Consider the following 27687-nt stretch of genomic DNA (forward strand, 5'->3'; position numbering starts at 1 on the left):
GCCCAAATACGGAGACTGTTTTGATAAAGATCCGGAACTGCGCGCCCGGTAATGCGTCTGGAGACGCGAATGCGTGCATCGACCTAAGGCTTGTTGTGAGTGCGCATGCGCCGATGCGAGTGAAGCCGCGCATGTGAGTACCATCGACACTGTGTAAACGCGCATGTGCGTAGTTAAAGTACTTGTCAGGAGCGGTATTAATGTGTCCAGGATTAGCGAAGCGCTGTTTTGGAATGGTAGTCTAAGCAAGGGGAATGCCTGATAGACTCAGTTAATGCATATCCGGAACCAAGAGGTTACGAGAAAGTGAGCCTAATAGTAGTATGGTAAATTAATAGAGACATATCTTGGGGAACAGTTTGACCATCGCGGAACATCCGTGATTACCCCATTGACATTGGCCATCACATTTCAGGCTGGGATACAGAGTTCATAAAAGGTGGCCTGATATAGCTTATCTTTAGAAGCGCTATTTAGGAATTATTCCCAAGTTGGGCAGATAGTGTAAACAAGGGGAATGCCTGATGGACTCAATTAATGTGTTTCTGGACCCTCGAGGTTTTAGAGAATAAGCAGTGAGCCTAATAGTGGTGTGGTAATTTAGGCAATGTTAATAAGGACACATCAAGGGGGACAGGTTGACCATCACGGAACATCCGTGATTGTTATGACGGCCCCATTGGCTTTGCCATCACATATCAGGCTGAAATGCACAGTTCATTAAAGGAGTCTTGATATATTTTATCTTAGCAGATTCCACGGAATGGAGTCATTGAGGCCGGTGGTATCGGTCCAAAGACGGAACACCCACCGTTGTTCTTTTTCCAGAAGACCTACCTCAGACTGCAATTGTTCGATCACTGTCCACTGTAACTCATTGACACAGTGTTGATGTTCAATAAAGTGGGCTGACATTTTTGTTGTAAGTTTCTTGCACCTAATGTTACTTTTATGCTCGTTGAATCTTACTTTCACTGGTCTTGTTGTCATTACCACATATTCTTTCCCGCATGGATATGTGATCAAATATACAACATTCTTGCTGTTCCAGTTCGTAAATGCACGTTTTTCCCAATTAGTTCCATTGGAAAAAGTGAGAGTTTGGCTTTTTTTGGTGAGGTGACAATTATTTTTTTCTCTCTCTTTCTACCTGAGTTGAGAGTATTTCCACATTGTGATTGTATGTCTGTATGTTGCTGTGTTTGTCCATTTTTTATCCTTACAGGGTTTTGCGACCCTTATTTTGGGCTTACCCTTTTTACACTAAGAGAACCAGCTTTTCTCTCTTAGTTTGTGTACTATAGACCAGTGTGTTTATTGTGCTTTCTTTTTGCAGGTTTTCATCAAACGCCAATTGGGCGCAACTGAACCTACCCATATATAAACATTGTTAGGTACAGTACACATTGTTGTAATACATTTTTTATACACTTTTACATTTACATGTGAGTAAGGGGTGGATATGTGCTTATCCCTGTCCTGAAGGAGCCCCCGCTCTCCGAAACATGTTGACACTTTGAGGTGGTTGTAATACCCTAACACGTATTTTTACAACCCCACTTTGCACTTCTTTTACTAATACCAGCCGAGGATTTAATAAAATTATTTTTTCACCTACGTGCCAGGTATTTTTAACCACTCACTTTCACCTCACCTCACTCACTCCTTTAGTAAACACACCCCCTCACATAGCTCACTACTTAGTGCTCCTGCGTAGTCGCGAGTCGTAGCACGCCGCATCCCGTAGAGGGGTGCGAAGGCCCCGATGATGAAGCATGACACCAAGGGGCCTGTTGGTGTGTGAGGGGCATTTAAACAACACTGTGTTCCCCATCACTTTAGGGATCACCATCACTCTGAGTGGATTCTACTTTGTTTATTCGCATGACCAGGGAGACTGAATCCACTGACTCTCTCTCTCCCCCTTCTGTTTGCAACTTTGCAGCCAAAATGTGCCTGAATTATGCGGATGGATGTGTATGCCACCACATCAAACCGCACATTTGTATGCTTTTGTTGTGCGCATATGGACTGAGCCTTGTTTCAATTATGACTGGTGTGTGCTTTTACTTTGAAAAAATTCCACGTACAGCCAGTAGCTGCAAAGTATCAATGGTGTCATCACAGAATGTTGAAAGTGGGCCGGCTAATGCTGTGTGTGAGACAACTGCAGATGAAGGCTGAAACAGTGGTCACTAGGGGCCAGATGTAGGTGGCCGTTTCAGGCCATTTACCGATCTGTAACGGCTGATTTTGGCCGTTACCGATAAGTAAATGGGTGACAGGTATGTAGGGGGCATTTTTTTACCGATTCGGTAATTTTACCGAATCGGTAAAATAAAAATTTGGTAAATTTACCGAATCTAAGGCTCCCAGATGTAGGTGGGACTCTTCTGAGTCCCAGAGGCCTTACAGAATCGGTATTTTACCATCAAATCCAATTTGATGGTAAAATACCAATTCCGGTGTGCATGCATATGTGTGCATGCACACCTATGCCATGTGATCGGCAGACCTGCCCTTAGGGCATGTATGCCTGCCACGTGGCACCCGAGCCTGTTTTGGGGGTGCCAGAGGGTGTCAAAGTGACACCCCCTGCACCCTTGTGGAAATCGGTATTTACCGATTCGGTAAATACCGAAATCGGTAATGCCCATTCATTCCTATGGGCTTCAAAGCCCATAGGAATGAATGGGCATTACCGATTCAGTATTTACCGAATAGGTAAATACCAAATACTTCCGATTCGGTATTCCAGCACATCTGGATTACCTACATGTCCACAGCTTAGATTTACCGATTTTTAATTACCGAATCGGTAAAATTCGGTAATTAAAAATTGGTAAATCAATTTTACCTACATCTAGCCCTAGGTCTGCTGAGATGACCTTATGAAGGTTGTCCCAAGGTAAAGTTTTCCCACTAGGAACTTACCAATAACCCCTTTCATAACCGATCATGAGAGAAGTGCCAAGTCTCTAAATTCGGACTCCAATTCAGTGAAATCAAACCATTGCATAATGTGGTTAAGGTTAGAGGTGGATCTCGTGAACAAAAGGTTTCCTGGTGAACCACCAGCATCCCAGTTTGAACAATATTAATAGAAGGTACTCCAAGAGTTTGACAGAGGAGTCTACAGATAAGGTTTAACAGCTACTGGGATAAAAGTTTGTGAACAGAGAGTTAAAGGAGTGCTCTCTTTCCATGTAATTGGTAGGGTTCTTTGATCTATAAACGTCAAATTTCCCTCCCTTTCTGAAATTTTAATATTAGGAGTTATGGGATTCCTAAACTGTAAAATTAAATACATATGTGTTCAAATGCCCCTGTGCAAGCCACAGTATTTTGTAAGAACTACAAAAGTAGGAACAACTTTTATAGCAAAAAATTGAACATAGATTAGTAAATTATTTGGTTCTGAAATATTCTCATGAAGCAAACAAAGCAGAGATGTGTGTGATGAATGTGACTCTGATTTGATGTCATTTATCCCAATGTCTCTTGTGGACAGAGGCACTGTAAAGGACGACCACAAATCAGTTTGTCATGCCTAAAGTTGTGATCAGTAAAGCATTTCCCTTACCATCTTTACTTCGCTTTGTGGATATAACATTCAACTCCAAAGAAAATGCCTTCAATAGAATGAAATGCTCTGTTCACAAGACTCAATGTGCCTGCTTCTCATATAGAATTAACATTACATGCAACGCATCAAAATTGAAATTTCACAGAATTTGTACACAAAAGATGGGCACCCACACTTTGGAACAGCCTGTGCTTCAGTGAAACACAATGCCCTAGAATTGCAAATGATTCAGAAAAGGGGGTGGTGATGGACAGAGTATCTGAATTAAGCAGAACACTCGGACCCAGTCAACAGATCAGGGCTTGATCCATCACCGTTATTTAGCTCACTGCGCCATCCCAGCTCAGAACCTGGCTACATGCAAATTAGTATGTCCCTGGCCCAGTGCATCATGGGAACAGGGCAGACCAAACTACCAAGCCAATTCTTTTGCTGGAAAGGAAACAAGCTTCCGGGGACCGGTTTCTGGCTTTACAGCCGTCTTCGGCCCGGCTTGCTTGAATCCTGATGGTACAGTGAGCAAGGGACTCATGTCTGAGCATACCCTTCCACGCTTATGGTGGACAAAACGATTCAGAAAAGGGGATGGTGCAGTGAGCTAAAAAACGGTGATGGTTCAAGCCCTGATCTGTTGACTGGGTACGAGTGTTCTGTTTAATTCAGATACTCTGTCCATCACCACCCCCTTTTCGGACTAGAATTGCAAATGGCATTATGCTTGCTAGAATGCACAGCGCGTCCGATGGTGTGTGCACATCAGTGAACTTTACCTCCTCATAAATAGTGTAATACTTGTTCAGATGCACAACACGAAAATCTCATGATGGGTAGTGCTGTGCACTGAGCTCGAGGTTGACAATCAGATAATCTACGATTATCATGCCAGAATCGTTAACGTTTCCATTTTAGCAATACTGGCTACCGATGTTACAAAGGCACATTTTTCTAGAGTGCTGCAACAGATTTCATGTGTCCAAGAAATGTAAACAGAAATAATGTATTCAACACAAAATCCAGCCACCTCCACCAGCCTTCTGGTTCACAACTTCGATTATCCTCACTTCCATGCAGTAAACTATTCCCAGTATCCCAACTACGCCCACACACAAATGCATACAACTAAACATGTGAAGGAACATAAAGCTACACATACAATTTAAAAATCACTTTTTATCACGGATTGGTAATATAACTTGTAGTTATTCGGTATGCTTTAACAACGCACTACCCTTGCCACTGCGTCCACATAGCCATTTGCTGCTTACTAGAATGAGGCAAAGGTGCGGTTACCTAGACCGTGGAAGGCATGTAGTTGCAAGCACTTGGGTATAAAAAGGATGTAGGCTAGTGAATAATTTATATTTGAAGGTGGTTATGAGGTTCTGGAGAGAAGCATAATGTAGTTTGGAGAGGCTGCACAGGTTCCTAGACGTGTAAATGCAGCTGTGAGGAGGCTTGGACATATGTAATGTATATGTATTTTGCAGTCATGTTGTCTCATTGTATTGCTTCCCCGTCTGTGACTCTTCAGCACCAGTATACACAGATTGTACAAAGAATCCCGCTTAAACGCAAGAGAAAGGTTATTAAAGCTTTCCGACCACAAATATCTACAAGTTGCCATGGACAACATTTAGTTGCTCAGCATAAACTATGTGCTTAAGGGCCATGGGAGCACATTCATTGTCGGAATGCATTTTTTTTCCTTCTTTTAATAAGCACAAAATGTCAAAGTGCTGGCACCCTAAAATACTTCTCCTGTGAAAATCATGGAACACAATCAAATGGCAAAAACCGCATGCACTGCAAAGACTTATTTCCCAGAGAGAGTACGCGCGAGAAAGAGGACGAACATCTGTTACCTAGGTAACCATTCTGTCGGAAAAACGCGTCCACCCAACTGCTCTGTGTCCTGGAATAAATGTCTGGAACAAACACCGCCTTGTCCTGTCTCCCGCCAACCACTGCGCCTTTCAAACGTCCGCTGTTCACCAGCTCTCCCAGAACAGCTAAAAAAAACACCAAAGCAGGCATTACTAAACATTCCCTGTAAGAAGCACATTCAGCAAAGGCGACTCCGAGAAGAATTTACCCCACTCTGTCTCATATCCTACATGGCGTGGATCTTGAAATGCTTTGTCATTATACATATAACATTTTCTGGACATCACTGCCCTCGGTGACCGAAAGTTCAACATGGTGCGTCAGGCTGCCCAGAAAATCACAAAAACACTGTTTGGACTCCAAGGTCTTAATAAACTCATAGGGCACCGGAAAGCGATCACTATGCACAGCCAAAATTAAAACATTTCAACAGTTATTTTTTACAATACAGCTTTCAGGCATGGAACTTAAAGTAACTTGTGTGTGCAAACAAACACTTATTGTATCGATTCTTAGCAGTTGGTAGTTGTATATTACGTGGAGATCATACATCTTAGGTGACCGAGAGGCAGCTTTAGTACCATCCAACAAAACCTCAATGGGAACACGGAGGAAATGTAACAGTGCACAATACGCCATGGACCTGATGGACAGCCCATCCAAGCAATGGCGAAGTATGGAAAACAAACAGACAAACGGTGAAGGGGGCTGACTCAAACACCACTCACTCTCTGCACTACTGCTTGCTCTACGTTTTTCAATACTTAAGGACACGAGGTCAAGAAAACTGATAAAGCATTTTTAACAACACCTAAAGAACATGTTACTTAGCTTCGTAAATGCTCTTTCTGTGGAAGATTCTTCATTTTGTGACTATCTCCAGGTGTCAGACTGGATCCAGTAAACTGAAAAGCAGCTCTCCTGGGTGGCAGTAGGTGGCAGCGTGCAACTCTGTGTCAACCTCATTACACTCTGGAAGTGCTGATCGGAGCCACATATAAGCGGCACCTAGGCACACTGACATCAGTTTTTTTCCATAAGCTTATTCATGCCCTCAGACGCAGAGCCCATCAGCAAATTGGTAGAACCAGGGGGAAGATTCCTAAATTGGGACCTTTTAGATGGAACGGACACCATTTCACAGAATGGGGAGGTTTAATGGTGGTGAGGTCACAGTATCCACCAGAAAGAGCTTTACCTAAGGAAATTCATGTGTTCTATTGATGGATACTTCTAACCGCAGTGACCTCACCGTGTGAACACATACCAAAGCGGTACTTCTCAAGGCTGAGGGGCGGTGGTGGGGGAGGGGGGGGGGGGGGTAGATGGGGGGTCTATAGAATGACTCAGACTAGAAATTTCTATAGGACAAAATGGAAAAAATGTCCATCATGGTGGACCTGACTGTCAAGAGCGTAGTGCTTTGTGAACATGTGCACTGATGCCCATGTAGCTGCCTCACAGATCCAGGATAGGCACTCCACATGCCAATGCAGTGGTAGCATCTTCGCTCCGGCAGAATGAACCTTCAAACCTTCTGGAGGCTGCTTTTTAGCCAATGCATAGCAGATCTTAATACAGATATATAATCCTTTGCTTCTGCACTGCCTTGTGGAACCACACAAAGAGCTAAATGTCCACCCAATGACACTTGGTGCAATCACTAAAAGCTGTGCGATCTCTTGAGGTAAGAGATGGAGTCTCTCTTCCTATTTTGAAGGATGAGGTAGAGAAAAGGATATAAAACCGATGTCTTGTCTGATATGAAAAGGTGTCACCACCTTCAGTAGGAATGCTGCTTGAGTCCGGAATACCAGTCTGTCTGTAAAATAGGTGGTAAAAGAATGCTGAAGCTCACTCATGGGACATGCTGAGGTTATCAAAATCAGAATGAGTGCTTTCAAACTGATGACATACAATGGACAATTGTGCAAAACGGGTACACATAAAATAAGTGAGGGCCAAATTGGAGTGTCGTAGTGACATCACATAGGGTTTTTTACAGAAACATATCACAAAGCTTTAAGGACCCGCATCACAATGAATGATTTGAACAGGATCGTCTGGTTCAGCAAGTGCTAATAGGCTGAAAGGGCCAACAGATAACCTTTAACAGTGCCCACAGAAAGTCCCTGCTGGGCAAAGGACAGAGCAAACAATATATTCAATATTTTGGCCAGTAACGTATATGGGTGGAGAGTACCACACCAAGGCACAAGCTTACCACAGGGCCCGGCATACACAGATATTGTGGTAAAATGCTTGGCGACCAGGATGACAACTTTGGGTGGAAGGTCAAAGTAGATTAACTGGTGCCACTTAATCTCCACGCAAGGAGGTACTGGTTAAGCAGGCCAGGTGCAGGACACTGCTTCAATGCGGTGATAAAAGAATCTCCAGAGACAACAGCATGATCGGAGGACAGATGCTTAGGGCCAGAAGTTCTGGGTATCACACTATCCTGGCCCTATACGTATCCACTAAGATGACTTGGGCCAGTCATTCCTGATCTTTGGGACTCAAGGCAGGACAGGCAGCAGTTGTAAGACATACAGAAGTCCCATGTTCCACTCTAGGAGAAATGCGTTTCAGAGAGCATTTTTGGTAACTCCAGCATGTGCCATTTGGAGAATGCTGAACTTTCATTGGATGGAAACGAGAGCAGGCCACATGTTTTTTGCGACATGAATTACTGTCCTTAAAAGCGTGTTTCAGGTTTAGGAGTTCAGATCGGCAAAGGCGAGATCAGACGAGAGCTTAACAGGAGACTAGTTGGGAGGGAGACTCCGATCTACATGGGCAGCAGCACTTTGTAGAGAGAGAGAGAGAGCGTGAGTGCTTCAGAGCAGACCAGAGCGAGAGACAGTCTGAGTTCTTTTGACATTTATTAAACCCAATCTTTATTCTTACCTAACTAATTTGCTTTCGCCAAGGCTTATTTTTCTATGCTTTATTTCTCTTTGTTGGAAATTCTGTCATTATTAATTATTGAATTTTAGCTTCATACTAATCTCACTCTGCCTTTACTTTTGAATTCTTCATTGGTTCTGACCGACACCATGTGTGCCCCCCTCCTAGAATACATTTTTTTTTTTTTTTTATCATCAATTCTGAAACCTAATTTTTACTAATAAAGAATCAGCATTTACTAAACTTTTAATTAGAAAATCCTTCAAAACTATTCACAACTCTCATGGACTACAACTAGGAATTACATTTAAAATTTCTTGTGATGAAGTAGCTCTTTCGATAAAAATACGGTGGCAAACATCCACTACCCAAGGGAGTAGAAAGTGATGTGGGAACGGGTCCTGATGGTGATTGAAAGGTTGTGACACATTTATTTAAAGTTTGTCCCAAAAATTCCATGCTCACAAATCTTAGATTTTTTTAACCAATTTTCCTTTTTGTGTGTTTTTAAGAATTTGTACTCATTTTCTAAAAAGATTTTAAAAAAAGGTTGTCTCAATCTGGCATTGTTGGCGTATGGTTCGAGACATCATTTGTGTCTTTTATAGATGTGTTCTGGGATCCTCCATGTGCTCCGATGTTTATATCCTGTATGATGCTACCCATGCTGGAGATATGATGTTACAAGGCATTTAAAAGGCATGTAGCCTTTTCTTGCAATTGTAGCTAAGTCAATCTAAGTATGCTCAAAATTGTAATATTTACAGAACAGACATCAGACACTTGTATAGATTCGCGGTTGCAGTCAACGAATTATTAAAATCAAACAGACTGCAATCAAACTGGTGAATTGGTCATCTAGTCTCAAGCTAACAGACCAATCTACGTGCAAATGCTTTTATTGCTGTATGCAGTTAGTGGATCCAATTTAGAAATCAATATTTGATTTAATTGGAACTGCTTAGAAACAATGAAGAAATGCACAACGTCCACATTTCAACTTACAATATAGCAGATGTTCCTGAAATTCATACTGAGAGATCAAAGTAATTACTGGTGTCGGCCTAGAAAGAGGAAGAAAATAATAACATGTAAGGAGATAACACATTTTTTTAAAAATGATGCAGGAGCTCATTGTTTTTTTCAGCACTCACATTTTTTCATTATTTGAAACTAAAGCAGACGTTCACTAATGTAGCAACTCCCAATTGATATACTGTGGTGTGGGCAGTCGCAAATATTTACTAGACTTCCTCCAATGCTCGTTAAATAACCTGTTAGTTCCAACTCCTACAATAATCGTTCATTCCAGTTTGGAGTGTCTCACTTCCACCACATTCCATGGTGAATCTGTTTTACACATTGTACATATCACAGTGCAAAATAATTACATGCAGGATACAGATAAAGGATAAAGTTATATTAACAGTTTAAGAAAGCGTCTTAATTTAAGAGTTTTTAAAAAGAGCTACAACCCCTCCTACTAATTAGTTTACAGCACTTAATGGCTAGGTCTTAGTACGGTGAAAGAAAGAAAGTCAGAGAGAATAATTAGTGAGGACAGTGTCCCAACACTTTTTTCTAGTATCTACCTCAGGGGATTTAGGTATTAGTAATAAGGTCAGTTTTCAAGCAACTGCTGAAACAGATGTGTTTTTTTCCCATCGATTGGGTAGATTGGAGGCGAGGAGAGTGAGATAGACTGGAGTATATTGCAGTGGAGTGGGGCAAAGTGGACTGGAGTGGGGTATACTGCACTAGAGTGGAGTGGGGTAGAGTGGAGTGGGGAGGAGTGGGGTGTGAGAGAAGAGTTCTGTATAATGGGGTAGAGTGGTGTACATTTGAGTGGAGAAGATTGGGGGAGATTGGTGCAGATTGCAGTGGAGTATATTGGAGTAGATTAGAGTGGAATGGGGTAGAGTGAGGTCAAGTGGGATACAGTGGGGCGGATTGGGGTAGACTGGAGTGGGGTAGATTGGGGCAGACTGCAATGAGTGGGGTAAATTGGGGTAGAGTTTCGGGTAGAGTAGAGTGGTGTAGAGTGGGGTAGATTAGTGTAGGGTGGGTACATTAGAGTAGATAAGAGTGGGGCAGATTGGAGAGGGGTATATTGGAGTGAAGTGGGGAAGATTAGAGTGGGGTGGAGTGTTGTAGATTGGAGTGGGGCAGACTGGGATGGAGTGGGGTGGGGTAGATTGGATTCTAGTGGAGTAGATTGGGTGGGCTAGACTGGACTGCAGTGGAGTGTGGTAAACAGGGTTAGATTGGAGTGCTGTAGACAGGTAGATAGGGATTGAGTGGGGTAGATTGAGTGAGGTAGCTTGGGGAAGAATTGAGTGGGGTAGATTGTGCCGGAGTGCGGCAGACTGGGTAGTGTGGAGAGGGGTAGCCTGGGATTGAGTGAGGGAAGTTTGGGGTCGGGTAGCTTGGTGTGGAGTGGGGTAGCTAGGGATGGGGTAGAGTGAATTCAGATAGCTTGGGAGAGAGTGGAGTTGGGTAGATTGGGGTAGAATGAAGTATTCCAGAGTAGGGTAGACCTGAGTGGGTTCGATTGGGACATAGTGGAGTAGGGTAGGCTGGGGTAGGGTGAAGAAGAGAGGGGTGGAGTGGAGAAGAGAGGGGTGGAGTTGATAAGGGAGGAGTGGGGTGGGATTGGTAGGGGTTGAGTGGAATAGATTGGAGTGAGGTAGAGCGGAGTGGGTTAAATTGCAGTGAAGTAGACTGGGTTAGACTGGAGTGGGGCAGATTGGGATATAGTGGAGTGGGTGGATTAGGGCAGAGTGGAGGTAGATTGTGCTAGAGTTGAGTGGGGTGGGGTGAAATGGAGCAGGGTAGATTGGGGTGAGTGAGGTAGACTACAATAGATTGGGGTGGAGTGGAGTGGGGTGGGGTAGGTTGTGGTGGGTTAGGTTGAGGTAGAGTGGAGTAGGTTGAAGTGGGGAAAATTGGGGTCGTTTGGTGTGTGGTAGAGTGAAATGGGGTGGGGTAAATTGAAGTGGAGTAGATAGGAGTACAGTGGTTTGGAGTAGATTGGCGTGGGGAAGATCGGAGTGGGGTAAATTGGAGTGGCTAGATTGGAATGGGGTAGATTGTAATGGGAGTGGGGTAGATTCAGTAGATTAGAAAGCAGTAACAGTCACCTTGGAAGATGCTATTGTGCCGCATTCTTGGTAAAAGTTTTAACTGCATGAAATGACCAGGTAACATAGATGCCACTGGCCCTACAAAAGGGTGCCTTCCAGCAACCTTGTTTTTCAGCCAGTGCAACATAGCCACCATGTCCAGATTTGCAATATGAAGAGTAAAAGTACACAGGTAGAGAGTGTTTATTGCTGCTGACTGAAAACAGCATTCCAGAAGAGGGCTTCGTCTGATTAAAGAACAAGTTGAGTATCATCAACATCTTGCGATTCTGTGCAAATCACTTAACCTCTTGGGATAAGAAAATTAATGAGAACTTGTGTTGAGTAACTGGTACTCATGTAAAGCAGGCGATACTTTCCCGTCAGATCAATTATGCACTATATAAAAATGCAAAAAAGAAATAAAATAATTGTACCGCACTTTACAGCAGGAGCAGTGCTCAGACACCAACTAAGTTACGTGTTTCCTTCTCTATATATCCACTTTAGTCTACAGCTGCTTCAGATCTCACCAGTCCAGCTAACGTAGGCCTGCACCCCATATGCTTAAATCTGCCCTTGCAGGATATACTCTGTTAGACCGGTCAGCCCTTTGGGTGGTCCCTCCTGTTTTTTTCTTTTTCCCCTTTTTGCCTCTACTTTGTGTCCACTGTGATTTTTCTTGGTGTTGACCCTAGGTCTGGGCGCCCTGTTACTACTAATTAGTCAGACAGTGTAGGTGCCTTCTAAAATGGAGGAAAAGGGTTCTGTCACAAAATGGTGGCTTGCTAACTGACCAGATTACCTCACAGCCTGAAGGCCTAGGAATGAAATGAGGGGTTCCAGAACTTTCTGGTCCACTCTGGACATTCTAGGCTCAGGCTATATAAAGTGGAATGTTGGGCGGCCATTTTGTGAAGGAACTGAGGGGAGAGGAGTTAAGGCAACTGCATGGGGAGGTTGGTGCACTGAGGAGGGTTTGATTGACCTTGGGGCCGGCTACCCTGCTTTGTTGATGCGACCCCTTGCCTGCTGACCTGACCATCCGGCCAACGTTGTAATGATAGCTCCATAGCCCCATCTTTTGCGCTCTTTTTAAGGAATCTTAGAAAAATCCTGAGGAACTGAGACACCTTGAGTTAGGAAATAGGGGGTGCGGAAGGTGGAGGCCTGTGTCTGAATAGGGGACTATTACCTTTACTCAACCCAACTGTATCCCTAACATTGCCCGAAGCATCCAAGCGCTAGACTGTGGGGATTCAAGCATCCAAGCGCTAGACTGTGGGGATTCAAGCATCCAAGTGCTAGACTGTGGGGATTCAAGCATCCAAGCGCTAGACTGCGGGGATTCAAGCATCCAAGCGCTAGACTGTGGGAACTGTGCCTTCCGTAGCTGTCCTGGGTGATCCGAGGGCCGGGTGCCTCTGACTCGTGACTCCTTCCCCCTTCCTGTGGGTGGTTCTGGTGCTGGGACCCTGCTGCGGAAGTTTCAAGGTTGCGGGATTGTTGTGGTGAGAAAAACTGTGAGGAGGAGAACGGGCGGCGCTCCGCTCGTCAAGCCAGCAGGGAGGAGTCGGAAGCGCAGGGGAGGAGCTGAGGGATGCCGAGTTCCGTCGTGGCTCCATCCGCGTCAACGCCCCGTATGTGAAAGAACACGAAAGAGCTGAGGAGCGTCTGAGTCGGACCTCCTCCGACGGCAGTCAGCGGCTCGCCTCTGAATAGGGGCCTGGCTGCGCTGAAGAGAGTGCCGATTGGAGGTCGGGACTTTTCCAAGGCCTTATCAGTCAAGCGGGACCGCCTGAGGGAGTTACATCGTGACAGTCCACCTTGGGCCCATAAGAAGGAGGGTAAAACGGGTATCTGTAACTGAGACTGGTTAAACGGCCTCACCTACGGAAGGCTCAAATAATTAGCCCTGCCGATTGGAGAATTGTACTGGTCATAAATCGTTATCCCAGGGGTAGCAGATCTTTGCCAACCACCGCGTTCAGGCGAATCCAACTGGGGCAAGTTGTGGAAATCGTATTGGCCTTGGAACAGTACCAGACTAAGAGGAATGCTACACGTAAACGGTTCAAGAGCCCTAAGATCTTTCATTTGATGATTGGCTAATCGTCTGTAGTTAAAGAAACAGAGCTAATGTATATGTGATGGATGAAATATCTTATTCTCTTTACCCTTAGGAATTTATCTGTTTGAGATCGCATAAAACTGATTGCTGAAAAGTTCCACATATTTGTAATATGAATGTATCCTCGACGGTAATGTAATGCTAAAGTTAATTTTGCTGATTCTGAGAGGACAGAAGTATAGTTGTTAATCCATTGAATACCTGACCTATTAAAATGTTATAATGTCAGATAGCTTCATGAGAAACCTAGTTTAAAGTACTAAATGTGATGCAAATTGAAAGCTAATGTGAAAGAAAAGATAAAGCTTCGCTATTTATTTTTCTAAAATAAGGTGTAGTGTCATTTCTTTTTGAGTGGAGGTACGCAGGGGTGCTGAATAGAGTGTGACTCAAGTACAGCACAAAAGCCTTGGAGTTAAGTCTTGCCCTCTTGTGCCAAGCTACCCTAGTCGGACCGGTGACCCCGGGTCCAACATACTCTACTTGCCATTTTGGTAAATGTTGCATCACTCAAACTGGCAGGCAGTGATCAAGAATACGGTTTCATTAACTAGCTAAATTATTTTTTAGGGAAGCAAAACATGTATGAAAGGGACCTGGCAGCTCCTGTCAATCTAATGGGTTTATGTGAGCAGGAGATCAGAGAAAACTATTGTTGGGCAATTTGATTGTGACATTCAGAAGCCACTTGCATTGTCTCTTCGAGATATGCTGTATTGAGGTATGGACTTGAAGCTCTGCCCACTCTCCACCTATATTTTTCATTGGCTTTTGACATTGTCCTTTGTAAATGTTGGCTTCGGATTTCTTAATAGGCCCATTAGTCCATCCTTAGTACCTCTCTATCTTCTGTTAACTCCCACAAGGACTGGCCCTTTTACATGTATCCTAACTCGGGAACTTTCATTAGCAGTTCACAGAACTATTTACTTAATGTATACAACTCGCAGGATGGGACGCAGCTGCTTGCACTTAGCTTTTCTTGGTTTCCTACTCATCAGCATAACAAGGGCATCTGTTCTGTGCACTTCCCCCTACTGTGTTACGTTTAATTTGTGGCCGTCTTGTTTACATTGAATTGCTCCGGCACAATTCTGTGCACCATTTGTTTCAGTTGGTTTCAGATTCAGATGCTACACTTGCCGGTCCCAACTGTGTGTTTTGTTGGTCTCTCCCCACCCCCATACAAGCTAAAGGTTTATTTTTCATTAATAGATCCGGGCAGAAGACACATTCCACGCCCAGGCGCGAACCATGTTCTCCAGCTCCAAAGTCAGCTTTAGCTGTTAAGCCACCTCCTCGCTTAAAGACAAGCTCCTTCACCCCTTGCATGTGTGGTGAATTTTCACGCTGTGCGGGCGATTTAGAGAGTGGGCGGGATCATGACGGCCCCCAGCCGCCATCAGCACACGCCCACTGAGACGCATGACGGCCGGGGGCCGTCATCAGCATGGAATGGGTTAAAGGGGTCGATCTCGGTTTCCCTCACAGAGTCACCTTCCCACTATGCACCCACCCTTAACCACTTCCTTCCTCTTGCTTCCCTGAACTCCCCCGGGAGCTCATGGGAAGTGTGTTCCTTTCATTACACAGAAGTGTACAACAAGCACTTTCACTTTAAATTTAAACAGCCTGGGATCCTGACTTTTTCTTTCAGAGCCCCTCCCTGCTAACCCTCACAACATCCACACATTGTGCATTAGAAGAAGTCAATTTTAGTTACATTCTGTCTAGCCCGTGTTTTGGGAATGATTACTTTGTTCTGTTTTAACTGGGCCACACCTTGTGAACGAAACCACTTTTTAGGGACTTTAATATATATTTTGAGATCGCAAAATGCAAGCCAGCAATCATGACATACAAGTTCTGTGAGTTCGGGCTTGCTTCCTGGCCCATGTGCCTTGTTCCTGCTCATTCTCCTAAAGGTGAATTTAAAATACAGATTTAAAAGCTGCCGAAGACCTCACTGCGAGAGCACAGGAAGATTAAATACCCCGCAGCAGAGCCTGTTACTTTAACTTCACATAGTGATCTTTAATACCTTTATTGGCAGGCAGGATGCCAGAGATCTTTCAGTTCTTTGCCCCTTTTCAGAGAAGTGGCAGGGAAAGATATTATTTTAGTCACACACAAGTTGCTCAGGGGTATCTGAAAGTTTGAGTGCCTCTTCCAGCAGCCTCATAGACAAAGTGTGGGTATGGCATTACGTACTGGGCAGCAGGCACCGTTTTCTAGCCTGCTTTAGCTGTAATAGCAGACAGCTTTTTGTTACCACAGCTAGCTTGTTAGCTAGCTCATAGGGTTAATGCACTCCCTGTCAAGATTTCTCAGCAGTTTCAAAGCCCTTTGTGTCGCATAAAACTAGGGCTGCCTCCTCTTTTCATCCTGTTGGCGGTAAACAAACCACCACAGAGTTAGGAAATGAAAACACTTGTGGTTTAGAGAGCTACTTGAAGGCAGCGTCGATGAGAGCAAGCACTATTAAAAGCGCAAGTAATTATTAGTGATACAGCACCTTTGGCTTCATCAGCCATGGGTAATAGTGATTCAGTCCGCACCATCTGCTCCCACACATTTTCAAAGAGCAATAACCTGCAGTATGTTTAAGGCCGTGTAAGAGACAGTTAACATGGGTGTAGCTGAGCATTTGCTTAGAGGATCAACAATTCATACTATTTTACTTCTGTGCCATTAAAAGTAGACACATTACCAATGCACCTTTATTACCACGTGACTTAAAAAAAAAATAAAGGCATTACTTTTCTGTCATACTTCTCCATATAGTCGACTGGTTTTCAGATAAATTAGTTTTAGCCCTTAATGATGTAAGCTGATTGTATTTCTCAATCTTTCTTTCAATCAAACCACTTAATAGCATGAGCACACAACGTTTTTTTTTGTTCTTAGCGCATTGCAAAGGGGCGTTGGAACTTGCCCTCTCTCGCATCCAGAATTTTCCTTCTAAGAACATGTGTACTCATTTTGGGAAGTGTGATTAATGTAAGATTAGGACTGGTGCTACATAAAGGTCCATAGTGGATGCACCCTCAGCGGCCACTAAAGGTGGTCACCAGGTAGCAGCAAATGTCCTTATAAAAGGTCTTATTGATCGTGGAAAGGGAGAACACATATGCAAAATGTCATTTTGCCTGGGGTTCAGAAAATTCTTCCAGCTGAGCGGACTACGGCTAGTGCCAGCAGCAGGAGGGGCACACAGGAACGCATGTCTACAGAAAATCGCGTAGGTGCCATGTCGGAATGTTGCAACTATCTGATCCCTTACTGGTAGCCCTTGAAGAACTTTTGCACAATTGGCCAAAATATACATTGTGGGTATTTTAATCCAACTCCCCTTAATCCAGGAGAATTTAAAAGGTAAATGTGACTGCCATATTTACTCCATGGGTGAAATGTTGCTTCTGGATGACACAGGCCTACTGTCCAACATCAATCCAAAAAGTTCCGTTTTGTGATGCAAAGATGCTGCATTTCTCGCTATCTATTTGGGGGGAGTAAAATGGTTATGAGCTGCAATGGCAGTTACAAGAATCACACTTAATATTGATACACAAAAACCACTAGTTGCTTGTCCGTTTTAGAAATGCATTGTTTTGTATTCCTTTATCTAGCTCTCCAATTATGTACTATTTGCCTCCCAAGCAGGCAACTAGAAAATACACTTACTTCACTTTTAACCCGAGCACTTACAATGGTAGCAAATGTGCCATTTTCACAATTTACTTTTTTATCGTTTAGTGGAATGTTTAGAGCTTCTAACATTGAGACATTCTAATTGTTACCTTTTTATTTATTTTTTATGTAGATATCAATTGACCTACACTGGTGGTTAGAGTGGGACGTTCGCCGTGTGTGCTTTTCCTATTCGTTTTTCCCTTTTGACCAAGGTATCCATCCGAATTATGCTTGACATTGGTATCCGTCCTACTAGATTCTTTCTTTTGTAAATTGAAACAGTATCTTATTAGAATGCCAATAGCCAGATACTATGTAACTCCTTTTAGTCGATTTTGACTTTGTGACTATGGAAGAATTCTATTCCTTTATGCTCAAATCAAATATCCTTTTGAGTTGGCATTCATGTGAAATTCACGGTTATCAAACGACTAAATCTCTTTTTGACTCACCATCTAAGATCGTTTGGATCTACAATAATCATTCTTTATATATATTACAGCAGAGTCAGGATTATATAGTTTCCTGGACCTCCCTATTTTATCAACGGACTGAAATTGAAAATATCGTCAAAACCCAGTGACTTCTTGTATCTATAGTGAGTTCTCTCTATTTAATCATATACGTTTAATCATATATATGAAATCATGTTAAGTCGTTTGTTTCCGTAATATTGGTTGGTTGTTACATTGAGATTTTACTTCATTTTTTTGAATCATGTGTAAACTATTCTTCTGACAATATGATGTATTTATACCTTGTCTTTAAATGATATGATTAGGACTAATCCACGTTTAGATTTTTGTGAAAAGAAAAACGCCCTCATTCTATGGTGCGAATATACTGTGTCTGTTGCAATAATGGTTTGATTAACCCCTGTTTTCCTCTATTTTTCCCCTTCCCTTCACTTCCCATCGCTCCCTGATATGTGGGTACTCTGTGATGTTCAATATGCATTATCAGTTGTCTTTTAGGAATCAAGTTATGGTTGATATTAAGTAATAATGACAGTAGGAAGGGTTTCTTATAAAAATGTCTATGCTATGATGAAATATATGAATTTTAATGAGATATTTATGTTGTTTTAATACTATTGGACTGCTTATGTTAAAACATTTCTCTTTATACATATGTCTCAGAATAAAACTGTGTGGCTCCTGAAGAAGGTGTTGTGTATGCCGAAACGCGCGTCGAAAGTTTAATCGCCACTGCTTTTCTTGGATAGCATTTATGTATTTTGGTTTGATTGTCCATGATTTTATGATTAGTGTCCTTTTATTAAATGTATGAATTTGTATGAAAATATGTATTTATCTGTTATCATATAGTATTTACTTTTGTTCTACTATATGATTTTTAAATTTGTTCATTAAAATTCGGTCCTTTTTATATTCATTTCCCTGGGTCCTTCCTTACTGTCATTATTTGCCACTTGTTTTTCCAATATATGACTGGGTAGGAATCTCTATTTCACACATTAGAGCTTCTAACATGACATGCTTCTAATATGATCTGAGCATTTTTCATTGCGTGAGAGGAGGGGCGGGGCTTGGGAGATGTGGGGCTTTATGCTAAGCTGATCTTTAGATACCTTTGCAGGGTCCTTCTTTTGCCTTGGTGACTGTTTTTCTTATAAGGTCCCACAGGCCACTGCATTGCAGACCTTAACACATGGGTAAAATACATTTTTGATTTACAACGCCAATGGCTCTAACTCACGCAAATGCGAGACCTATTGCATTGGAAATGCTTGTTTTCTTGTGGAATCGGACACTATGGTGTCTTTAGGTTTTTCAAAAGTCTCCCTTGATCTTTTGCAGCCTTGGATCAACAAATCTCATTGGTGCCTATAAGTGGGTGTGAAAATGACAAGGTGACTTGTACCTAGCTCTATGATTGTACTGACTAGGCACCCAAAATTAGACGATGAATAAGTGGCAGGACAAACATCAAGTTCTGATATTTATTTTTTGTCTAATTATCAAATAGTTACTTAGCAACCGCGTGGGACATAATTGCAAGTACTTTGATGGTTATCGGTTCTTCTTAACGCATGTAGTGTGCTGATTAAAGGGTGTCCAAATGAAGTTGGGGGTGGGTTTGGCCCTCAGCTGTGGGTCTCCGCAAGACTGACTTGCTCAGTGGTCCCTCATGTGACTGAGACTAGGTCCAATAATTTTATTAAATGATTTCTAGTTTAGAAGAAGGACCTTAGTCTACTTGGTATTGATTACTAAAACACACCTACTAGCACTATCTAATTTGCTTGCTACAGCACACATTAGGCCAATCATGGGGAATTCTGGACTGCTTTTCACTAGATTAATGAGAGATTCCAATGCCAAGGTTAGCAGATGACCACATTCTCGGGATTTTGGGAATGTTTTACATGATATATTCTTGGAAGGTCCAAAAAGCAATCATAGCAAACCCAGTGTTGGAAGGGTGGGTGGATATTTACTTGATGCTTTATCACACTATCACATATTTAGCTGTTACAGCGCTTTCCTATTATAGACCAACATGCAGCATCTATATGCCTCATGGGGCTCAACTTCCACCTGGAGAACAACAACCGCAACACCAGCACCCTGCTCGACAACCTCGCCAATCTTGGACTCAAGCAGCTGGTGTCCACCCCCACCCACCTCGCCGGACACACACTCGACGCAGTCTTCTCATCCAGCACAGACATCAACTTCAGCCACGCCACAGAGCTTCAATGGATGGACCACAGCTGCGTCCACTTCACCTTCAAAAGAACGACGACCCACCACCACCAGCAACAGGCTGCCCGCAGAAGCTGGAACAAGATCATAGCCGACCAGCTCGCCACCTCCCTGAACCAGCACCCTCCTGCCGGCTCAGCGAACCCCAGCCAGGCCGCCGACAACCTCACGAAGTGGATCAGCAACTGCGCGGACGAGCTCGCCCCGCTGAGGACCCCGCCCAGCAGACCTGGCAGCAAGAAAGCCCCATGGTTCACCGACGAACTCAAGAGCTCCAAGAAGAACTGCCGAGCCCTCGAGAAAGTCTGGAGAAGGGAACCAACACCGGACAACATGACCACCTTCAAGCTTGCCATCCGGAAGCACCACCAGCTGATCCGCGCCGCCAAGAAAACTGCATTCAAGGACCGGCTGGACAACGCACACAACTGCAAGGAACTCTTCAACATCGTGAAAGAGCTATCCAACCCCAGCGCAGGAAACAACGACATCACCCCATCGCAAGACCTCTGCAACTCCCTCGCCTCATACTTCCACAACAAGATCGCGGACATACACAACAGCTTCAACAACCAACCAACGCACACCACGACCGAACAACCACCCCCCACCACCACCCTCCACACCTGGACTCCGATCAACACCGAAGACACCATCCGCACGATGAACTCCATCCACTCCGGATCACCGACCGACCCCTGCCCTCACCACGTCTTCAACAAGGCCGACGCTGTCATCGCACCCCACCTGCGAGACATCATCAACACATCCTTCGACACCGCCACCTTCCCTGAGAGCTGGAAGCACGCCGAACTCAGCGCTCTACTCAAGAAACCCACAGCGGACCCCACCGAACTCAAGAATTACCGCCCCATCTCGCTCCTCCCGTTTCCAGCCAAAGTCATCGAGAAGACCGTCAACAAGCAGCTGGCCGCCTTCCTTGAGACAAATGGATCCCTCGACCCCTCACAGTCTGGCTTCGAGCCAACCACAGCACCGAGACCGCCCTCATCGCCGCCACCGATGACATCCGAGCCCTGATGGACAACGGAGAAACAGCGGCCCTCATCCTCCTAGACCTCTCCGCGGCATTCGACACTGTCTGCCACTGCACCCTAGTACAGCGCCTCAGCAACGTCGGAATCCAGGAGAAGGCTCTGGAATGGATCATCTCCTTCCTCAACGGAAGAACACAGAGAGTCCGCCTACCACCGTACAAGTCAGAGGCCACCGAAGTCATCTGCGGCGTTTCTCAAGGATCCTCGCTGAGCCCCACCCTCTTCAACGTCTTCATGAGCCCCCTCGCAGCCATCGCACGCCAACACAACCTCAGCATAATCTCCTACGCCGACGACACCCAGCTGATCCTCTCCTTGACCAACGACCCCGCCGCCGCCAGAGCCAACCTGCACGAAGGGATGAAAGAGGTAGCCGAGTGGATGACGACCAGCCGCCTGAAACTGAACTCAGACAAGACGGAGGTCCTCATCCTGGGCCCTTCACCCTCCGCCTGGGATGACTCCTGGTGGCCTCCCGCCCTGGGCACCGCACCCAAACCGACAGACCACGCACGCAACCTGGGCTTCATCCTGGACTCCTCCCTCTCCATGACCAGGCAAGTCAACAACGTCTCCTCGGCGTGCTTCAACATCCTACGCATGCTACGGAAGATCTTCTGGTGGATCCCCACCGAGACCAGGAAGACCGTCACCCAGGCCCTCGTCACCAGTCGACTGGACTACGGCAATGCCCTCTACGCCGGTACCACCGCCAAGCTCCAGAAGAGACTCCAGCGGATCCAGAACGCCTCAGCCAGACTCATCCTCGACATCCCACGAACCAGCCACATCTCCGGACATCTGAGAGACCTACATTGGCTCCCCGTCAACAAAAGAATCACCTTCCGCCTCCTCACCCACGCACACAAAGCCCTTCACGACCAAGGCCCGAGCTACCTCAACAACCGAATCAACTTCTACGCTCCCAAACGCCACCTCCGATCAGCCAACTACGCCCTCGCCGCCGTCCCCCGCATCCGAAGAGCGACTACAGGAGGAAGGTCCTTCTCCTACCTGGCCGCCAAGACCTGGAACTCCCTCCCGACCGACCTGCGCCTGACCCAAGACCACCTCTCCTTCAGGAAGAAGCTGAAGACCTGGCTGTTCGAGCAGTAGCGGCAACCCCCTCCCCCCAGCGCCTTGAGACCCTACGGGTAAGTAGTGCGCTCTACAAATGTCTTTGATTGATTTATTGATTATCAATCATTGATTACTTATTTATCTCAGGCTTGTTGTTCATATACATTCTTAATTAAGCAGTGAAGAGAGTGATCATAATATATTGACTCTGGTCATGGCAATACCTACCAACACATTCACTAGACTTTCAAAGCATATTAGGGCAGGGGTCGAAATCTCCTCTAAAGATTGGATGTAGTAGAAAGAGGTAGAACCAGTGGAAACTACTGCTGCTATGCCTAAAGAAGTGGTATCTACTTTTCTGAATACTCTGCAGCCAGAGGGTGATGATCATATGGTTAGAGCTGGGTTTCAGCTTTTAAACCAGTTTCAAGATCCCTGACCTTAAGGTGTAACAGTAAGATTAAAAGCTCCCCAAATGGGTGGTTCAATTACTGTGCAAGGTGACAAAGTCTTTCACCTCGTGATAAAGAATAGATCATATGGAAGCATATTGACTATGCATAAACAGCCATGTGGGTATATAACAGGAAAATGTTGGATAATTTTGCAGAAGCAGGGGAGACCTTTAGAATACGGTGGGTGATAGAGGAAAGAACAGCTAGTCTGACAATGCACTGAAAGTTGTAATGTGCAAAGAGAAATTGCTTTACACCATTTAACAGTTATTCCTAGTATCTTGCCTCTAGGCAGCAGTTTCAATAATGGAAACAACGACTTTTGAATCCTTTATTAAATTACTTGGAGAATTTGTAGTTTTCCTTAAAATATTCCAGTAAGAAGTTCAAAACGTAAATAAGCCTTCTGGAATATTTTGGGAAACACTACACTTACCTCAAATATTTTAGGATTGGAAATAGAAGAGTACATTTGACCTCCGATTGAGCGCACCCTCTGCTGCCTTGAGTGCACAGCTATGGGCAAGAAGGGAAAAGTAGTATTGGATTTTTCTGAGGTAATTACGGTCATCATGGAAAGCCAGTCCAATTTGCGTATTTGACCATATGGTGTTCCTAGAGAGCTATAGAAAGACAATTTGGAATGGTGGTCTCAATTCTTACTGAGGTTGTTAATACATTCTGTGGATCCCTTATGTTGCTAGACACTTGATGTCGCTCCCTATAATAATATCCATCTTTAAAAAAGGCAACCACAGTGATCCCTGCTGTTGCTTGTAAGAAGACTGCATGCCTAGGTCTAGGATGATAATATGATCCCAGATGGCTAGTAAGGATTCTCGGAGAGTCTGGGTACTGAGGAACAGAGTCAAAATCTTTAACTGATGTCAGCTATGTTGTTTTGAAAAAGTTAACCACGCACTAGGGAGCAGACTCAGTTCTAGTTCGGGTCCTTTATTATGATAGGCCAATTAAAATCCACGGGCATCTGTGAGGTATGGTAGCAAAGCTGCTTCCTTTGCCTCAGAAAGAGGTGTACAGCAGGGATGTATTTGACTCCTTTCCTATTTACCCCTTATATGAAAAGGCTGTGGATTCTCCATGTGTGGGCAGTAGACGCATTTCTCTATGCGGACAAGACCTACTAATTTCATGTACTAGTTCCATTCTAGAGTCATTGGTGTCTAAGTATATTTTCTGAATGAGTTTGATTATTGTTATTAAAAACCTTAGGAAATCAAAGAGAAGGGTTATAGGTCCACAAAACAAAGGAAGCATATGTGGGTTAGTAATGTCCATTTTCAAAGAGTTGATCTTTTCTTTTCGTTATCTGGAGTCGTTTTTGAAGTTTAACAGGAAGCCAGCAACATTTAAAAAATGGGCCACAGAGCAACTAAATGAAATTAGGTCATTTTGACCTTTGCTAAGGATCACCCTGGCATACTTTTGCCATTTTAAACATACATTCTAGAGGACTGACCTGATTCTTGGTATATGGATGTGGAATTTGGGGCTATGTAATGATTAAAAGAATAGAAGTGGGGGAAAATAGGTTCCTCATACCTGTTTTGTGACTGGTATTTCTAGTTTTACATGCCAAGAGGAATTTTGAGGTGATGTGCCAAGAAAATTGGATGATGCCTGCCCACTTAGGTTAGTGCATAACCATTTAGATTAATACTTTTGATACACTTCAAGACTGGTTAACAATGATATTTCTAAGCTGTAGAAGACACGCCTTATCTATTGGTACAGTTATATTTATGTTCTGCTAGTCTTTCAGACTCACTCTGGAGTCCAGAGACTTACCCATCAATACAATGTCAAGCCAGTGCTTTCCATAAATAAGAAAAAGTATTTCAATTACGCCACAAAGATATGGGGTATCTGAATACAAGTATACTATAAATATATTAATCTTCAAAGTCAATACAGAAGCACTCGGAGGAGTCCACAGTCATGTAAATATGTTCAAAAAAGCAGTGAAGTGAGGTTGAACTAGAGAAGTAAGAGGTTGGGCCTTGATAAGCCTCAGCACGAATAGCACATCCTTCCAAGACTGTTGCTGGAAGCAGGGACGTTTTAAGGATTTTGGGGGCCCTGGGGCAAACGTATTTTAAGGGCCCCTGTTCGGAACACTTTGATTTTATGATTTAATTTCAGCTCTTTCATTACTCTTTAGCCAGGTCACTGACAGTGCACTGCACACTTGTCCAAATTCAAAATGTATTTACATCTAATATTCAGGAATATTGATGTGTGTTGTCAGTGTTGTAACACAGCAGTAGCGCACCAATATTGCTAAAAGAATCTCTGACCCCCTCCTATTACTCATATGTCAGGTCCCTTACTGATCTAAGAGAAACGTTTATTATGGATGTTGAATGAAACTTAAACAAACCATTTGTCTCCAAAATGTCTGTAATAGAATCTCACATATTACCCACATTAAAAATTATTTAAAGGAAAATACTTTTTACAACATACTGTCCAATAATAATTCAAGTTCATCAGGACAAGAACAGATCTGTCTCTATCAGGGGGCCCCCCACAGGCTGGGGCCCTGGGCCAAAGCCCACTTTGTCCATGCCTTAAAACGTCTCTGGCTGGAAGATCAGCTCACCTTGTTCCGGCAACACTCTTGGAAGTATGTGCTGTTTGTTCTAAGGCTCATCAAGACCCGACCTTGTACTTTTCTAGTTTACACCTGTGTTACACTGTTATCTACAGGCTTATTTGCCTATACACCTTGTGGGCTGCTCTATTCAAATCCGTACAGGCTTACTAGACCCTTACGGCATTTCAAGTGACCACTTAGACACCTTGCAGGCTTTCAATCCATACAGCGAGGCACCATATTGAGACTTGCTCACTCCTCAAAGTTTCTATTTCACTACTATTTCCAGCCTTGAAAAAGTTTCTGTCACGAAACACATATCACCTGCCTGTCTGTATTTGGATATTACGAATTTATATAAAGAATGTGCAACACTGAAAAAGAGTAAATCACATGGAACTCAAGTACAACCTTGCTTCATTGCTTTTTTGAACATATTTACATGACTGTGGACGGTATTGACTTTAAATAATTGTATGCCAATTGGGGGATTCTCTTGTTCTGGTCACTGTACCCCAGATGGCAGGGTGTCTATATCACAAGGTAGCACCAGACCTTACTTTGTTGATGGATTTGTACATTTAATTCCGTTAAACAATTGTACAGCTTTGAATGTGAGGATACTTCGGCATAGCCACTTTTAATTTGTGTACTACTATAAAAATATTTATCTAGGATTTAAGAAAATATGAGCTATAGTGAAAAGGTGCAGCTCATGAAATGTAAGGTAAGCAGCTTTCTCTAAGTTCAGTAACCCAAAGGCCGGTCACTGTAACATGCAGTATTGCTTCCTTGCCCACAAATCTAGTCTGTTCCCATTCTCCGCCCTATAAAGGGGATCACATTGTAAGGTTTCCCCGCTGTACCTGCAGCAGAGACCTGAGACTCGAGGCTGCTGCCTATAAACTCAATTTGTGGTCTGCTTCACTCCAGTCCCACCTCATCCAGGAGGGTTGCATCTTCTAAGAAGGGCAAGGTTGAGCGGTGGAGGTGCTTCTCAGACTCATGGAAACCCCCCTACCCAAAGTCCAGAGCTATAAAATGCCTAGGTGGTATGAAAGGGTTCGCTGGGTCTTTAAGGCACTCAAAAGCGTTGCAGCAGTCAGTTAGTCAGTCAGTCAGTCCCTCAGGGCACTCAATCAGCCTACTTCTTCACAAACGAGGCTGCATTTATGCCTTTTCCAGTACTGAATCCTCAATATCAGACAGATATAGGGGTACGTGGATACAAATTTTGTGGATCCCAGCAGATTTCAGACATACTCCTCCCAGAATTGTAAGGAAAATGCAGATTTTTTGCCTAAGTTTTAGGTTTGAAGGATATTGTGGGTAAGAAAAGTTAGGAGGATCCATCTATGCCAGATCATTATGAACTGCACAGGGTGTCTATCTTTCAGAAATGTCTGGGTTTCGTAGGTTTCCCTAGGATGCGGCCAAGCCCGGTCTAAATACCGCAGCTACACCCGCGAACAAATAAAGTCTTTTTGGTTGTTGGTTTTTTTTTCTTCTTTTTTTTTAAAGGAAAGTTTGATGTTTTCATGTTGCTTTTTGGGCCTCTTGTGTCACAGACAATCCACAACTACAAAAAGCGTTGATTTTGCTGGGTGGGAAGTGATGTCTCCAGGTCAAACGTTGGGGATTTTGTGTCACAGGCACTAGGCCCAGCCACCATTTGTATTGGAAGACATGTGGAAACACTTATAATTAGAACATTTGTTACCACCAATTAGATTTCTCTGCATTTCTGGCTTCCGAATTTAAGCCACTTTGCAAGAATGACACATTCTGTAAAAAACCTTCTGAATTACATGACAGAAAGTGTAACCTCAAATTCAGAGGTGTACAAATAAGCACTATTCGTAATGCAATATCTTGTGCATTTCCTGAAATACAGAGGTTTCCATCTTATTTCATTCAACAGAGTTTACCATATGAATTTCTGCAGGGGCAGTACACAATGAAAAATCATAAGCTGCAGACCACTTGTTGGCGCTGGGTATTGTATATTTGTATGAAAGCCAACAAACCATATATATCCTTGTGACCCCTTCAGACTGATGAACATTACGGTATATTGCTTTTCTAAATCGGTCATCGAAATAAAAATTACAGATGAAAATGCTGTCACGAAATACTCTGTTTTATTTACTTCCATAATTGTTTAATTTCAACAATTTGTTTCTTTGGGAAAATGTTCATGAATTTACACAAATAATGTGTCCTATTTATTGGAGGTATTGGCACTGCTTTAAAGAGTTTCTTGAGAATTTGCTGACCTAGAGCAGCAGAAAGAACCTTTTGAAAATCTAACTAGACATCTGAGACAGAGTTGAAATAAGGAAACTAGTTTAGAGAAGCACCCAAGATTTCAATAAACATAAAAGGTACATTTTTCACCAGACTTGGGATAGAATATGTT

General features: G+C 43.6%; 1 protein-coding gene across 2 annotated transcripts in view; it reads right to left on the reverse strand.

Annotated features, from left to right (window-relative positions):
* Window positions 1-27687, reverse strand: part of UFL1 (UFM1 specific ligase 1) — a 288697-nt gene that overhangs the window by 161692 nt on the left and 99318 nt on the right. For both annotated transcript variants that reach the window (XM_086926636.1, XM_086926637.1), the window contains 2 exons: window positions 9386-9444; window positions 5449-5595 (listed from right to left, as the gene is read on the reverse strand). In XM_086926636.1, the coding sequence (XP_086782762.1) occupies window positions 5449-5595; window positions 9386-9444 (206 nt within the window). The remainder of the gene's footprint in view (window positions 1-5448; window positions 5596-9385; window positions 9445-27687) is intronic.

Source organism: Lissotriton vulgaris, chromosome 6 (genome assembly GCF_964263255.1).
Source record: "Lissotriton vulgaris chromosome 6, aLisVul1.2, whole genome shotgun sequence".
Lineage (NCBI taxonomy): Eukaryota > Metazoa > Chordata > Amphibia > Caudata > Salamandridae > Lissotriton > Lissotriton vulgaris.